General features: G+C 37.9%; 1 protein-coding gene across 8 annotated transcripts in view; it reads right to left on the bottom strand.

Annotated features, from left to right (window-relative positions):
- The window catches only part of LOC138151226 (membrane cofactor protein-like), a 51,125-nt gene that overhangs the window by 29,584 nt on the left and 5,831 nt on the right, over positions 1 to 15,710 (bottom strand). For all 8 annotated transcript variants that reach the window (XR_011165767.1, XM_069074744.1, XM_069074747.1 and 5 more), the window contains 2 exons: positions 6,431 to 6,622; positions 1,817 to 1,916 (listed from right to left, as the gene is read on the bottom strand). Coding sequence is in view for 7 of the 8 variants with exons in the window: in XM_069074744.1 (XP_068930845.1) it covers positions 1,817 to 1,916; positions 6,431 to 6,622 (292 nt within the window). In the remaining variant the exon portion in view is untranslated. The remainder of the gene's footprint in view (positions 1 to 1,816; positions 1,917 to 6,430; positions 6,623 to 15,710) is intronic.

Raw genomic sequence — 15,710 nt, 5'->3', positions numbered from 1 at the left:
CTTAAATAAACAAAGAGTAAACTCACTTAACATGAATTTGATCTGGACAGTTTTTCTCAATGTCCCCTGACCTTATCTTTAAAATGCCTTGCTTAGCTTATATTGTTTACCCCAACTTGAATATCATTCCTCATCATATCTGCCTACCTAATTTTCCACGTCTTTTCAGGGCTAGTCATTTCATTTATGAAATCTTTCCTCGCCACCTCAACCAAGAGCAATCTCTAGAAATTCTAGCATCTATTCACATGTTTATTTTATACATTACTATCATACCACTCTTATTTAGATAACTTTTTTTATGTGCCCATAGTTTACAGTACTTCCAAACACACTGTCAGCTACTTGAGGGCAGGGACCACATCTTATATTTATGTCTGTGTATACACTATGGCATATACTTATTTAGTAGCTACTATATACAAAGTTTCTATTAACTCAGCTTACATAAACAGTATCTAGAGGAAGGATAGTTCATGAAAATACCTTTACAGGATTATCTAATTCCATATTTCCATTAATCTCCTCATATTACTAATATAGAGAAAAAAGTTGTTTCATGATGGTACCAATTTCATCTTTGTATCTCCAATGTCTTATACAAATGTGCACAGTAGGCATTTAATTAATATTTGTTGAATAATGTACTGAATTACAATTAATTGTACTATGATTTCTTGTAATAAGTATTCAATTCTCTCCAACATTTGCTTTGGAATTATTCTGAAAAGAAAACAAGCAGTTCCTGAATATTTAGCATTCATAGAACCATAGCACCACTACCTTGCAGTAGTCTAACATTCTTGTGGATTACAATCAAATAAATGATGACCATTCAGGATATAAGCTACTGACAGAACTCCCTGCTCATGGCTCATTATGGACATTTACAGCACAGAGAGGAGGCAGATAAGCACCATTGAAGCCTGACCCTAACAGCCTCCTTCAGGAATGTGAAGAGTGTATCTTCTAAAAAAAAAAAAAAAAGGTAGCAAACTCCTTTGTAAACACCTTCAGGAATGCCTCTTGGGTTAAAGCTCAAATTAAACCAAGACTAATGATTGCTCTCTTCAACAGGTTCAGTCTGTTGTCTCTGACAAAAATCTTCAGCGACCATTATTAAACTAGATATTTGCGATATGTTTATAATTGTAATTAGTTATGACAGTCAATAAGATAAAAGGATAGAGACCTGTCAGATGAAGTTGGAGTTACTTCCAACATCCAGTGTAACAACCTATATTCCATCTTAAAGCCTCTCTCTCATTTTTCCTCGGACATGGATAAAAAGATTGCAAATAGCAGGAGATAAGGAGAGTTGTTCTATTGTAATGACATACTCATGTTATCAGTGTAATGAAATGAGGAAACAAATAAATACTAAGATTCCTCAATGATCTATGATTTCATTAGTGTGGCTGAGCCAACCACCAAAAACAGATACCAACCCTTCTACTTCTTAGTAAAGAACCTTCTGAGAGTTATCATGGCCACAAATCTTTGTCACCTTAAGTCAGTCAACTAATGCCATTTCCAAACTTTGCTGGACTTACCTTTGAGCACCCAGTATACACGCCACCACTGAGCTATACCACAATGCTTTTCCAAATTAATGGGATCTGCAGAGCCTGTAGCAAAGGCATTGGCTTCAAGAAGCCACACTATGATAGTTACTATTATAAAAGCCATCAGAATTACAATGTACCAGATAAAGATGCCTAGTACAGTGGATGTTTTACAAGCCCTAAAAATAGCTAAACAAAATAAGAAAACTAAATGAGTTAACTCATTTCACTTCTTTTAAGAAACAACTTACCCTTCATCACAAGAATAAACAATACGTGAACCAAACAAGGTATCAGTTGGCATATCAAATCGACCATTGTCTAAATCTTCTGGACGTGGGCATGATTTTTCTGGTTAAAAAAAAAAATAACATTTACATAGCACTGTAAACTTTTAAAAGTGGTACATACACATAAACATAGATAATGATTTCTATATGGCAGGAAAGATATTGATATACCTTAAATTAGGTGTTTTATCTTAGCTAACAAATTTGTCATCTACGAAACACCCAATCTGAGCCTCAGAGTGATCCAATGAGGAAGACACAACAGGTATCATTATCTCCATTTTAAAGATTAGGAAACTTGGCCCCAAAGGGCTAGGTAACTTGCCTGCTCTCACCCAGCTTTGAAGTGTCAGAGACAAGGCTCAATCACAGGTTTTCTGCCTCCAAATTCAGTACTTCAAATAACACAAGAATGTTAATAATGCCACTTGTTGAGTGCATTGAATATAGCACAAACTAACCAAACAACAAGCATTTATTAAATGCCTACTATGTGCAGGAAATTGTGCTAGGTGCTGAGAACATAGAGACAAAAATTCAACAGCCCCTGAGCTTAAGGAACTTATGTGCTCTTTGATGTTTTCTGGCATAACTCAAAGACTGAAAGACTAAAATGAGTTCTTTCTGTGCCCAAATACAAACTAAACCCTCAAGTCACCAGAATATTTTCTTGATTTATCTGTTACAGATCTCATTACAGGTCACAGATAAGGTTCAGAATTACAAAGAAAAAAACCTTATCAAGAAATGCTGGGAAAACTGAGAAGCAGGATGGAAGAAAACTGATTATTTACAACAGTGTCTTACACCATATACCAAGGTAAGATCCCAATGGATGCGCAAACTAAACATGAAAGCCTGTGTCATAACAAAATAGAGGAGAATGGAAGGAGAGTATGGCCAGAAGCAGAATTCTTAATTAACAAAGTGGTCAACAGAGAGAATACAGACAATATCGCCTATCTAAAACTTAGAAAATTTTGCACAAAATCAATACAATTAGGATAGAAATGAAAACTCTCAACTGCAAAAAGCCTACATCAAACATCTCTGATAAAAATCTAGCAGTCAAAATAGATGGGGAATTAACATAAATATGTATAACTAAGAGCTATTCCCTGCCCCCAAATAATGGCAAAAGACATAAAGTGTTTTGTTTTGTTTTTTGCTTTTTGGAGGGCAATTGGGTTTAAGTAACTTGTCCAAGGTCACATGGCTAGGTTTTTTTTTTTGTTTGTGTGTGTTAAGTGTCTGAGGCCACATTTGAACTCAGGTCCTCCTGACTCCAGGGCCAGCACTCTACTCACTGCGCCACCTAGCCACCCCAAAAGTGTTCTTTTTTAATGGAATATAATTTTATTATAAAAATTAAAACTTTTAATTGATTTTTATACAATCCTCAATTTCAAATAGATCCCTCATCTTTCCTTTAACCATGGAGCCAACCTTTATAACAAATTTTAAAAGAGGAAAAAAATCCAACCAACACATTTACTTTTTTTTTTGAGGGCCAATTGGGGTTAAGTGATTTACCCAATGTCACACGGCTAGTTTTTTGTGTTAAGTGTCTGAGGCCAGATTTGAACTCAGGTCCTCCTGACTCCAGGGTTGGTGCTCTACTCACTGAGCCACCCAGCCGCCCCCAACACATTTACTTTTTCTGAGAGTACAAATGAACCCCTATTCCCCATCTCTACAAAAAAAGGAAGTGTGTACCTTTTCTCAGCTGTTACCTGAGACTATTCTTGGTCATTATAATTACATGGCATTCAGTTTCATTTTTTGGCTTTTCCCCTTATACTACCATAATACTAGACACTGTTTTCCTGGCTGTACCTATTTTACTCTACACAGATTCATATGAATCTTCCCATACCTCAATGAATTTTTCATATTGTTTCTTAATGGTACAATAATATCCCATTGCAGCTACATACTACATTTTGTTTATCCACTCCCTAATCAACATACATGTTTGCTAGCATAAAAGAGCATTCTATGAATATCTGAATGAATAAGACCTGTATTTCTCTGAAGACTTTTGGGAAGGCACCTTTGTTGTTGTTCAGTCATTTCAGTTGTGTGTGATCCTTCAGGACCCCATTTGGGTGTGGTTTGCCATTTCCTTCTCTAGTTCATTTTACAGATGTGGTAACTGGGTTAAGTGACTTACCCAGAGTCACACTGTTAGGAAGTGTCTAAGGCTGGATCTGAACTCAGGTCTTCTTGACTCCAGGCCCTATGCTCTATTCTACTGAGCCACCTAGTTGCCTCACAGCAGCATACCTGGTTACAGTCCCTCCAATAAAGACTATGCCTATCTTTAGTCATCACAATTTATTGAGTGTTGAGGTGAAATCTCAGGTTTTCTGATTTTTGTTTTTTACATTATTTGATTTGCACTTCCCTTATTATTAGTGATTCTGAGCCATCTTTCAAATGGTTAATGGCCTGTGATTCTTTTGAGAACTTGATGTTGCTATGCTTTAACTTCTCATCTACTAGAAAATGTTCTTAACATTTGTATGAGTTCCTTATTTGGATAGCAGATCTTATCACAGCTATGATATAAAGGTTTTTTCTCAGTCAAAAGCTTCCCTTCTTTTCCTAATTGCACTGATTATGCAAAAGCTTTTCAATTTCACATAAACTAAAATTATTGATTTTATCTTTTGTGATCATCTTTTTGCTTTGTTTGGCTGAAGAATTCTCCCTCTGGCAATAGCTGCAAAAGATACCTGATCTAGTTCTTTTCTAATTTTTTATGGTCTGACCTTTAATATACAAGGGCCACAAGCATTTTGGGTTCATTATGGTATATGGTGTGTGGAAGGAGCAATATCCTAACCCCATCTCCCACTCATGTGGGCAGGTTTTACACCTTACCAAGTACTGAAGCCTTTTTCAAGACCTGATGAGCTCGAGTAACTAAATGTTCAGGCTGTTGATGTCACTTCCTCACTGCCTTACAAGTCCCTTCAGGGAGCTCTGATGCTTGGCTGACAGATCACCCTGGGCATCTCAGACAGAGAAGCTTTGCTCAGCTGAATCAACGTGAAGTACTTTAATGCCTTACTTTATTGAACAGCCTTCTGCTAGAGCTAAATACTGAATGACCAAGTAGCTCATTTTATTCTAATTCCACAATATTCATAGCAGCAAATTTGTGGTAGCAAAAAATCACAAACAAAACAGGTTCCCACTGATTGGGCGATGGCTAAACAAAAGTATTTAAACATTATGTGAATACTGAGGTGTTTCATTCTTTTCCTAGCTGTGGCATCTCTGGCTCAAAGATTATTTAGAATTTAATTAATTTTCTCACATAAATCTGAATTGTTTTTCAGAATGTTACATCAATGTATAGCTCTATCAACAGCATAGTAAGTTGCCTATCTTATTACACAGACCTCAGAATTGTCTTCTTCCATAGGGTTAAGTTTGTAATTCCTTTGAAAAACTTAATTTTTGAAAAAAAATACATCTGATGACCAGAGATACATGGGAAGACTTCTATACAGTAATGCAGAATGACATAAACTGGAAAAGGAAAATATACTTAACTAGGTAAGAGAAAAAAGTACTAAAATGAAGCCAACTGCTAAGTCATTTTAAATCATTAAACTTGCACCAAAGGAGATGAGCAAAAGAATCACCCTTTTTTGGTGAAGTGAGAAATTAGGGGCACAAAATAACACAAATTATAGATGTCTTCAATATGCTGGAGAAAATGTTTTGTTTTGTTATTGGGATGGATCACTGGGTACAAAGGTCCAGTCCTAAAGGGGGGCTGGAGGGAAGAACATTCTGAAATAACTAATATAAAAACAAAAGGCAGCAATGAAAATTATAGCTGAAAAAAATCAACAGTACAAAGATTTTCTGGAAACAATGAGTGTTTTAAAAGTATATGGCACTGCCCCTTCCCCTTTATCTCTTCTACCCCAGCTCTAGGGGAAGTGTTGACAGTATTATTCCTCCCAGTTTTAGTTTCTCTCCTAAATGTTTGTTTTTCTTTGGAGGGGTCTGTGCCTCACTCTGCCAGGTGGGCTTCTCCCCTCAGCTCTTTATCTTCCCGTCATTTTGGGACCCACCCACCCTTCCGCAGTTTGAGAAGTGAGAACTACTTCAACTCCCAAAATTCCAGATCAAGTCTCTCATTTGGGGAGGATTTCAATTTTCTTCCACTCCCCCCCCCCCCAAATCAAATCCCTCCAAAAGAAGGGAGTAGGGGCAACAGGACACTTCCCTTCCCATAATCAAACCTTTCATTTTCTCTCATCCTTTCCACTTCTGCGGTTTCTATCTTGGGCTCTTCCCCCTTCCCACTTCCTAGATTTCTGTTGTGTGTTGAACTTGCTGCTTTTTTCATATTGAAAAGACGACGCTCCCAAACCCAAAAATAAACAGGAAATGAGGAAAAAAAATTGCAAAAAAAAAAAAGTATATGGCAGCCTGTAGTTAAGTATAAAAATGCACCATAGGAAAGAATATGGTTTCAGAAGGTCAATATAAATTAATGGAAAATTCCAATAATAATGACTAAGATACAATGTATATGATAGAATTACTCACTTTTACAAGACCCTGAGACAGGTGACCATGTTCCATTTTCTTGACAAGTACTGATGAGAGGACTAAATTGACTGGGTGTATGTCCTGGCCGACATAGAAAAGTCACAGTGCTGTTAATAGGAAAGTAATTTTTATTTACGAATGTAGCATCTAGCTGCATAGCATTGGACAGATCTGGGGCATTACAGCTACCTGAGAACAAAAGGGAAAAACACATGAATAAAGAAATGCAGTAATGAATAAATGATCAAAATATTTTCCTCAAAAAGTTTACAAAGAGAAAAAAGCTACAATATGTCTTGGCATGCTTATATACCAAAAAATTCTCTATAATGTTTGTATAAGAATGAGTTTCTAATTCAACAATACATGCAAAAGAGAGATGTTATTCTGTATTTTTTTTTTACCACATTCAAAACTCATTTCTTCCAGGAATCCCTTGATAATCAAGTGAATGAAAAAGACCTCATTAAGCACCTACTATGCAAACAGGCACATATGCTAGGCAGTGGAGATATACTTATAAAAGACTTTATTTCTAATAGGGGAAATAACACATACAAAGGAAGCTGGAACCTGAGAAGAGTTTTGGTCTGCAGAAGGAAGTCACAGGAATTGAGGGTAATTCTACATGGGCAAATAATTGTTACATTCATCCTATTTGTGAAGGTATCACTGATTTGGCTACTTTTCCTGGGACAGGATAACAAGGAGGAGGGTCACAAGGAAGTGGGAGTACTCTCATAGCAGCAGAGCAGATGATAAGATGCTTGAGCTGAACAGGCCCTCGTTTCCTTATTCATGGTTATATATGAGGTCAAACAGTGGTCTGGAGCCAGGTGGATATAAATGGGCTGAGTTTTTAGTCTCATGAAGTAATCAGGATAGCTCAGATCCAGGTCAGAGCTGAGTGGTTCAACTCGGGGAGAAGGTGGAGTTCCTCTGGAGGATCACATCTCTACTGAATTGATTAGTTTGTACTAACTTCAGTGACAAATGGCATTGTAAATATTCTTCAATTATTACTTCAAGCACCTGTTAGGTCTTCTCATAAAAACTATCATACTGGGAGCAGGAGACTCTATTCTCTACCTTCTCTTATGTCTCCTGTGCATAATACTCTACACAGTGGAATAACCCAGAAATGTAAGCATGAGCTGCTCAAGAAATGCTGGATTGGAAATGATTCACACTTTAAACAAATAAGAGCATCATTCCCATGTACCGGGCACCTCTAGGGAATGGGCTCTTCCACATGAATAAGCCTCCGGAGGAGCTGAAGTTCACCCTCTAAAACACCAAAATTGTTTAATTTTTTAAAAAGTATCTTGGGTAAAAATCTACACTGTGTTATAAATGTCCTTGTCTCCTTAAAAGAATATGCTGAATAAAATCCAATCTTTTTTTGTAATCTAGTATCACCATTAATGACAACAACAACTATAATTGTTATAATACCATGCAGAGTTCTCTCTGTAGTACTATCTTCTCAATCCAGCATTTAAAGGATGCAGGTTGGGCCCCCAAAAGGGAAAACCATTATGTCCAGGGTTCAAAGGAACTTGATGGGTTCACAATCCTAAAATTATAGCTCATGAGCTCCAGCCAATACACTTATCTTTAAATAGTTAGCCTATAGATACAGTGACCGCAAGGAAGAGACATTTACTAAGATAGGATAGTACAGTTCTACCTCCTCACATACCATAAACTTAGGGTACAGTCTCCCCCACATACAAAAAGCATCAGTTAAGAGTGAGGACAATTAAAAAAAATGTTGAATGAACAAGGCATTCCTTTAGGGGCAGCTAGGTGGTGCAGTGAGTAAAGTGCCAGCCCCAGAGTCAGGAGGACCCGAGTTCGGTTCTGGCCTCAGACACTTAACACCCCACACAAAAAGCTAGCCATGTAACCTTGGGCAGGTTACTTAACCCCAATTGCCCTCCAAAAGGCAAAAAAAAAAAAGGGGGGGGTGAGGACAACTAAGAGTATACTGGTAGTGAAGCACACATACAGGAAGGTAACTAGTTAATCCTTCAGTGCTACAGGGCCTCAATGTCCTCAGGCTGCACCATCTGAGAGCAGCATCTCTGCTGCACTGGTTGCTAAGATAGGTTTCCTTCGACTGCTCTCTTCCTCAGTGCCTGGGCTAAGTCCCTGAATCCACAGTTGGCTCTCTTCTCTGCTGCTAGGGGTCATACTCCTTCAATCACTTCCACTGATTCTCTGCTCTGTGCTGTATTCAGTCTTTCCTACTGGACCAGTGGACAAGATGCTATGGACAGTGGGGCTGAGAAATATAATCCACTTGAACCCCTCGCTGTGTGCTCTGGTAATGCATCACTAATCTACTTTCTCACTTGGTTTTCTCCCTCTCTCTCTGCTTCCTACATGAAACAGAGTATTCCACTGGGTGAGTCAACCTGCTGCAAGACACCAAAGCTGAGCACTTCCAATTCCACGAGTGAAACTGCAGATTTTGTAAAAGTGTAATAAGGTATAAACAAGCCTTTGTGTTTCTTTTAAAAGCCCTTTCTGTTATTACATTAACTAGTGTGAAAGGGATATCAACTCTACACACATCCATACCCACTCTTTCTCAAGGAAAATGAGATGTGTGCAAGATTCTTTGTCCTGATACTAAACATATCTCTAGACTTATGTTTTTTGGGATTCTTGTGTCAGCTTTTCAATCTGTATCCTACCCCATTAACAGAGTATCAATTGCCACCATAGCCTCTAAAAGCGATTCTCTATCAAAATTGCCTCAATGACAATTTCTCTCTTAAAAAGTAATACAGAGAAAACCATCAGCAAGCATTGCATGTAATGGGGACAAGATTTCCAATAACATTTTCAATAAGCATTTCCGATAACATACAGACTGAAACAAGGATGTCCATTATCAGCACTCTTAATTCAATCTTATACTAAAAATGTTAGTGTTAGCAATAAGAGAAGAAAAAGAAACTGAAATAATTAGAACAGGCAAAGAAGAAACAAAGCTCTCACTCTTTGCAGATGATATACTTAGAGAATCCTAGAGAATTAAGTTAAAAATTACTTGAAATAATTTAGCAAAGTTGCAGAATATAAACCCACATAAATCACTGGCATTGCTATATATTAGTAAAAAAACCCAAAAGCAAGAGGTAGAGAAATTCAATTTAAAATTACTGTAGACATTATAAAATATTTGGGAGTCTACCTGCCAAAACAAACCCAGGAACTATATGAACACAATTATAAAACACTTTCCACACGAATAAAGTCAGATCTAAATACCTGGAAAAGTATTAGTAGCTCATGGGTAGGCTAAGCTAATGTAATAAAAATGACAATTATACCTAAATTCATTTACTTATTCAGTGCCATACCAACCAAACCACCAAAAAATTATTTTATAGAGCTACAAAAAATAATAACAAATTCATCTGGAAGAACAAAAGGTGCAGAATATCAAGGGAACTAATGAAAAAAAATGCAAGGGAAGATGGCCTTAGTCATACCAGATCTTAAATTGTATTATAAAACAGTACTCATCAAAACAACTTGATACTGGGTAAGAAAGAGTAGTGGATCAGTGGAATAGGTTAGGTATACACAACACAGCAGTCAATGCCTATAGTATCTGTTTGATAAACCCAAAGATTCCAGCTTCTGGGGTAAGAACTCACTATTTAACAAAAACTGCTGGGAAAACTGGAACACAGCATGGCAGAAACTAGCATAGGCCAACATTTTATACCGTATACAAAGTACTGCATACCATACTCAAAATGGGTACACAATTTAGATATAAAGGTTGATACTATAAGCAAAGTAGGAGAGCAAGGAATAGTTTACTGATCAAATTTATGGAGAAGGGAAGAATTTATGACCAAACAAAAGATAGAGAACATTAGGAAATGCAAAATGCATGATTTTGATTACATTAATTTGAAAAGTTTTTGCACAAAGCCAATGCAACCAAGATTACAAGAGAAGCAGAAGGCTGGGAAGAGAAGGTAAAGAATGTAGTCCCCTGCCTCCAGTATGATAGTTTTTATGAGAAGACTGAACAGGTGCTTGAAGTAATAATTAAAGAATATTTACAATGCCATTTGTCATTGAAGTTAGTACAAACTAATCAATCCAGTAGAGACATGGTCCTCCAGAAGAACTCTACCTTCTCCCCCAGTTAAACCATTCAGCTCTGGCCTGTATCTGAGCTATCCTGATTACTGTCAGTGTCTCTGACAAAGGCCTCATTTCTAAAATACGTAGAGAACTGATTTAATTTTTAAGAATACAAGTCAGTCCCCAATTGATAAATGATCAAAGGATATAAACAGGCAGTTTTCAGATGAAGAAATTAAATCTTTCTATAGCCATATGAAAAAATGCTCTAAATCACTACTGACTACAGAAATGCACATCAAAACAACTCTGAGGTACCACAACACACCTATCAGATTGACTAACATAACAAGAAAATGATAAATGTTGGACTTGAACACTAATGCATTGTTGGTGGAGTTGTGAACTAATCCAACCATTTTGGAGAGCAATTTGGAACTATGCCCAATGGGCTACAAAATTGTGCATATCCTTTGACCCAGAAATACCACTTCTAGGTCTGTGTCCCAAAGAGATCATAAAAATAGGAAAAGGACCCACATGTGCAAAAATATTTGTAGCAGTTCTTTTTGTGGTGGTCGAAAACTGGAAATCAAGGGGATGCCCATCAAGTAGGAAATGGCTGAACAAGTTGTGGTATAGGATTGTAATAGAATACTACTGTGCTCTAAGAAATGATGAGCAAGTGGATTTTAGAAAAACCTGGAAAGACTTATATGAACCAATGCTGAGTGAAGTGAGCTGAACCAGGAGAACATTGTACACAGTAATAGCCACATTGTCATTGACTAACTTTGATAGACTTAGCTCTTCTCAGCAATGCAAGGATCTAAGCCAATTCCAAAAGACTCATGATGGAAAATGCTGTCCACATCCAGAGAAAGAGCTATGGAGGCTGAATGCAGAAGAATATTATTTGTTCTTTTTTGTTGTTGTTTTGCTTCTTTCTTGGGGTTCTTCCCATTGGTCCTAATTCTTTTTTACAACATGATGAATGTAAAAATCTTTAATATGAATGTATATGGATGTGATAGTAATGGAATATAAAGATTCCCCTTTATTGGCTTGGTTTTCAAGTTGATTGTGTTAAAACCCAGAGCTTGTTAATCCCACCTGTGGGATAGACTTCTTGATGTAAAAAGAGAGTCCTGAACTGGGAGGAGCTGGTGACATAAATTTGGAGAGACAAGAGAGAGGCAGAAGAACTTTTTGGAAGCAGCACCCTCGTGGAGGCAGAGAGACTGAGAGGATTGCAGAGGGCCACTTTGAATCGCCCTGGACTTTTGAGACCTGCCCCCGCAGCTGCCAAGGACTGAGGAGACATGGCTGTTTTGTTGGTACTTTGTCTGTCTGTTTTGATGTTCTTTTGCCAGATTTGTCCACTGGTGAAAGACAGTCCCATTGAAGAAGTCCTAGAACCTGGCTGTTGGCTAAGAGCTCCTGAGACTGTCCTGCAGACAGAGAGTGAATACTGTCCACTGGTGAAGGACAGTGCTGTTGTTGCAGGGGGTCTGGGAACCTTTCTGTTGGTTCAGAGCTACTGAGACTGTCCTGCAGACAGAGAGTGAATACTGTCCACTGGTGAAGGACAGTGCTGTTGTTGCAAGGGTCTGGGAACCTTTCTGTTGGTTCCGAAGCCCTGAAGAAGGATTTTCTTGTTGTATGTTTACAGAAATCCTGGGAGAGGGTTTTGCTAATGTTTTCAGGGGTTCTAAGATTGCTGAGAACTTGCCTCCTGTCAAGATGAAGAAAAGACCTTGTTTGGGTATTAAGTGCTGTGCTTAGACTTGATGTAACTCTGGGGTAGATTCAATTGTGATCCAGGGGTGGGGGACTTTTGACCTTTTTGTGTTCTATGGTGAAACAAATGAATGTACTTTACTTAGATTGGAAACTAATCTCCATTTGAGAAGAGGGGCTTTGTGGTCGACTAAATGAAGGTACAGCCTAGGGGTGGAGTAGTATTTAGAACAGGGACTTTGTAATTGATTGAATGAATGGAAGGTCCTGGGGTGGGGAAGTACTTGGAGATTATTTAATCATGTAATCAATACAAATGCTGTATTTTGAATGATGTCATATTTTGATCTTCTCTGTTCTTACTTTGTCACTGAATAAAATGGAGAGCACCTATGCTGGTATTTTGAACCTTGGGAAGTTGCTTTTCCTTGGCATTACATTACAATGGAGAGCCTACATTATTCAGCATGCTGTCTTGCAGAGGGGAGAGAAGGGAAGATAATGTAAAACTCGCAATCTTTTTTTCCCCTCAAAATTTATTTTTAGTTTTCAACATTCATTTCCACAAGATTTTGAGCTCCAAATTTTCTCCCCATCTCTCCCCTACCTCCCACCTCAAGATGGCATGTATTCTGATTACCCCTTACCCCAATAGCCCCTCCCTCATCCCCTTACTTTTTTGTAAGGCAAGATAGATTTCTATACCCCACTGCCTATATATCTTAACCAGCTGCATGTAAAAACAATTTTTTTTGACATTTTTAATAAAACTCTGAGTTCCATTCATCCCCCTTCTATTCTCCCCTTTCATCTATCCCCACCCACCCCCATTGAGAAGACAAGCAATTCAATATAGGTCATGCATATGTAGTTACATAAAACATTTCCATAGTAGTCACATTGTGAAAGTCTTACTATATGTCCCTCTATCCTATCTCGTCCCCCACTTACTCTATTTTTTCCTTTGACCCTGTCCCTTTCCAAAAGTGTTTGCTTCTGACTACCCCTTACCCCCATCTGACCTCCCTTCTATCATCCCCCCGCCTTTTGTCCCCTTTCCCCCTACTTTCCTGTAGGGTAAGATACCCAAATGAGTGTTTGCTATTCCCTCCTAAAGCCAAATCCAATGAGAGTAAGGTTGACTCACCCTCTTTCACCTCCTCCCTTTTCCCCTCCATTGTAACAATTTTTTCTTGCCTCTTTTATGTGGGATAATTTATCCTCTTCTATCTCTTTCTTTCTCCTCTAAATATATTCCTCTCTTACTCCTCAATTTTATTTTTTAGATATCATCCCTTCATATTCAACTCACCCTGTGCCCTCTGTCTATATACATGTGTGCGTATATATATCTAAACAAACAGTTCAAACTTTAGTAAGTCCATTACGATTTCTCTTCCCTGTTTACCTTTTCATACTTTTCTTGATTCTTGTATTTGAAAATCAGATTTTCTGTTCAGCTCTGGATTTTTCATCAAGAATGCTTGAAAGTCCTCTATTTCATTGAATGTCAATGTTTTCCACTGGAGTATTATACTCAGTTTTGCTGGGTAAGTGATTCTTGGCTTTAATCCTAGCTCATTTGACCTCCAAAATATCATATTCCAAGCCCTTCAAACCCTTAACATAGAAGCTTGTTATCCTGATTGTGTTTCCATAACACTTGAATTGTTTCTTGCTAGCTGCTTACAATATTTTCTCCTTGACCTGGGAACTCTGGAATTTGGCTATAATATTCCTAGGAATTTTCTTTTTGGGATCTTTTTCAAGAAGCTATTGGTGGATTCTTTCAATTTCTATTTTACTTTCTTGTTTTAGAATATCAGGACAATTTTCTTTGATAATTTCTTGAAAGATGATGTCTACACTCTTTTTTGATCACAGTTTTCAGGTATTCCAATAATTTTTAAGTTATCTTTCCTGTATCTGTTTTCCAGGTCAGTGGTTTTTCTAATGAGATATTTCACACTGTCTTCCATTTTTTCATCCTTTTGGTTCTGTTTTATAATTTCTTGATTTCTCATAAAGTCATTAGCTTCCATTTGCTCCATTCTAATTTTTTAAGGGATTATTTTCTTCAGTGAGTTTCTGGACCTCTTTTTTCATTTGGCCAATTCTGCTTTTTTAAAGTATTTTTCTCCTCATTGGCTTTTTGGACCTCTTTTGCCATTTAGGTAAGTCTGTTTTTTAAGGTGTTATTTTCTTCAGTACTTTTTGGGGGTCTCCTTTAGCAAGTTGTTGACTCATTTTTCATGATTTTCTTACATCACTCTCATTTCTCTTCCCAATTTTTCCTCTACTTCTGTTACTTGATTTTCAAAATCCTTTTTGAGCTCCTCCACAGCCTATGACCAATTCATATTTTTTTTTGAGAGTTTATATGTAGTAGCTTTGACTTTTGTTCTCTTCTTCTGGTTGTATGTTTTGATTTTCTTTGTCACAAAAGTAAGACTCTATAGTCTGATTTTTTTCTACACTGTTTGCTTATGTTCCCAGCCAATTACTTGACTTTTGAGCTCTTTTCAAAGTAGGACTCTGCTTTCAGAGTGGAGAATGCTCTGTCCCAATTTTCAGGGATTTTTTTGCAACTGTCAGTTACTTCTAGGAACCTGTAAAATTTCAGCTCTTCTAAGGTGGTATGATCAAAGGAGAGGTGTTTACTTCTCTCCTGGCTTGTGAGTGACTGACTACAAGCACTCTTTTCTGCCTTGGAACTATGAGGAGAACTCCCTTTCCACAGCTGCCACAAGTTCTGCCATGCCAGCATTCCTCCTCACCCCAGGACAGCCATTCAAGACTGCAACCCAGATCCAAGCAGGGCAAAGCAAGAGAATCCTGCCTCAGTGCAAGCAAAGAGACCCCTGCAATTGCCCTCTGATCACCTGCTTGATACCCCCACCATCTGGGGCCTGGAGTTCCCAAAGCAGCTGCTGTGCCACTGCACCACCTCTGCTACCCCCAGCTGGACTGTGCTCTTCTCTCACCCAGGTCTGACAGAATTTCCCCACTGACTTTCTACTTGTCTTCAGCATTTCTGGGTTGAGAAGTCTGGAAACCACCACAGCTGGCAGTGATTTGATCCCCTGAGTTCTCCTCTGGCAGGTCTGTGCCCACGAGGGACTGTGCTCTGCTCCCAGTCCAGTGCAATAGACCCTTCCTGGTTTGCCTTCTGAACTTTTTTGGGCTGGAGATGGGTTTCACTCTGTCATTTTGTGGGTTCTGTAGCTCTGGAATTTGTTTAGAGTAATTTTTTTTTAACAGAAATTTAGAGGGATTTGGGGGAGAGCTCAAGTCCCTGTTTTTACTCTGCCATCTTGGCTCTGCCCCCTAAAACTCAAAATCTTACATAAATGAATATTGAAAACTAAAAATTAATTTCTAAAATTAACTAAACTTTTTTCTTTTGCTTTTTGGAGGGGGC

Source organism: Petaurus breviceps, unplaced genomic scaffold, assembly GCF_028583685.1.
Source record: "Petaurus breviceps papuanus isolate PSGF00001 unplaced genomic scaffold, PetGlider_PUasm1.0 90895, whole genome shotgun sequence".
Taxonomy (NCBI): domain Eukaryota; kingdom Metazoa; phylum Chordata; class Mammalia; order Diprotodontia; family Petauridae; genus Petaurus; species Petaurus breviceps.
The sequence above is the reverse complement of the archived record's forward strand: the minus strand, read 5'-3'. Positions and strand labels throughout refer to the sequence as shown.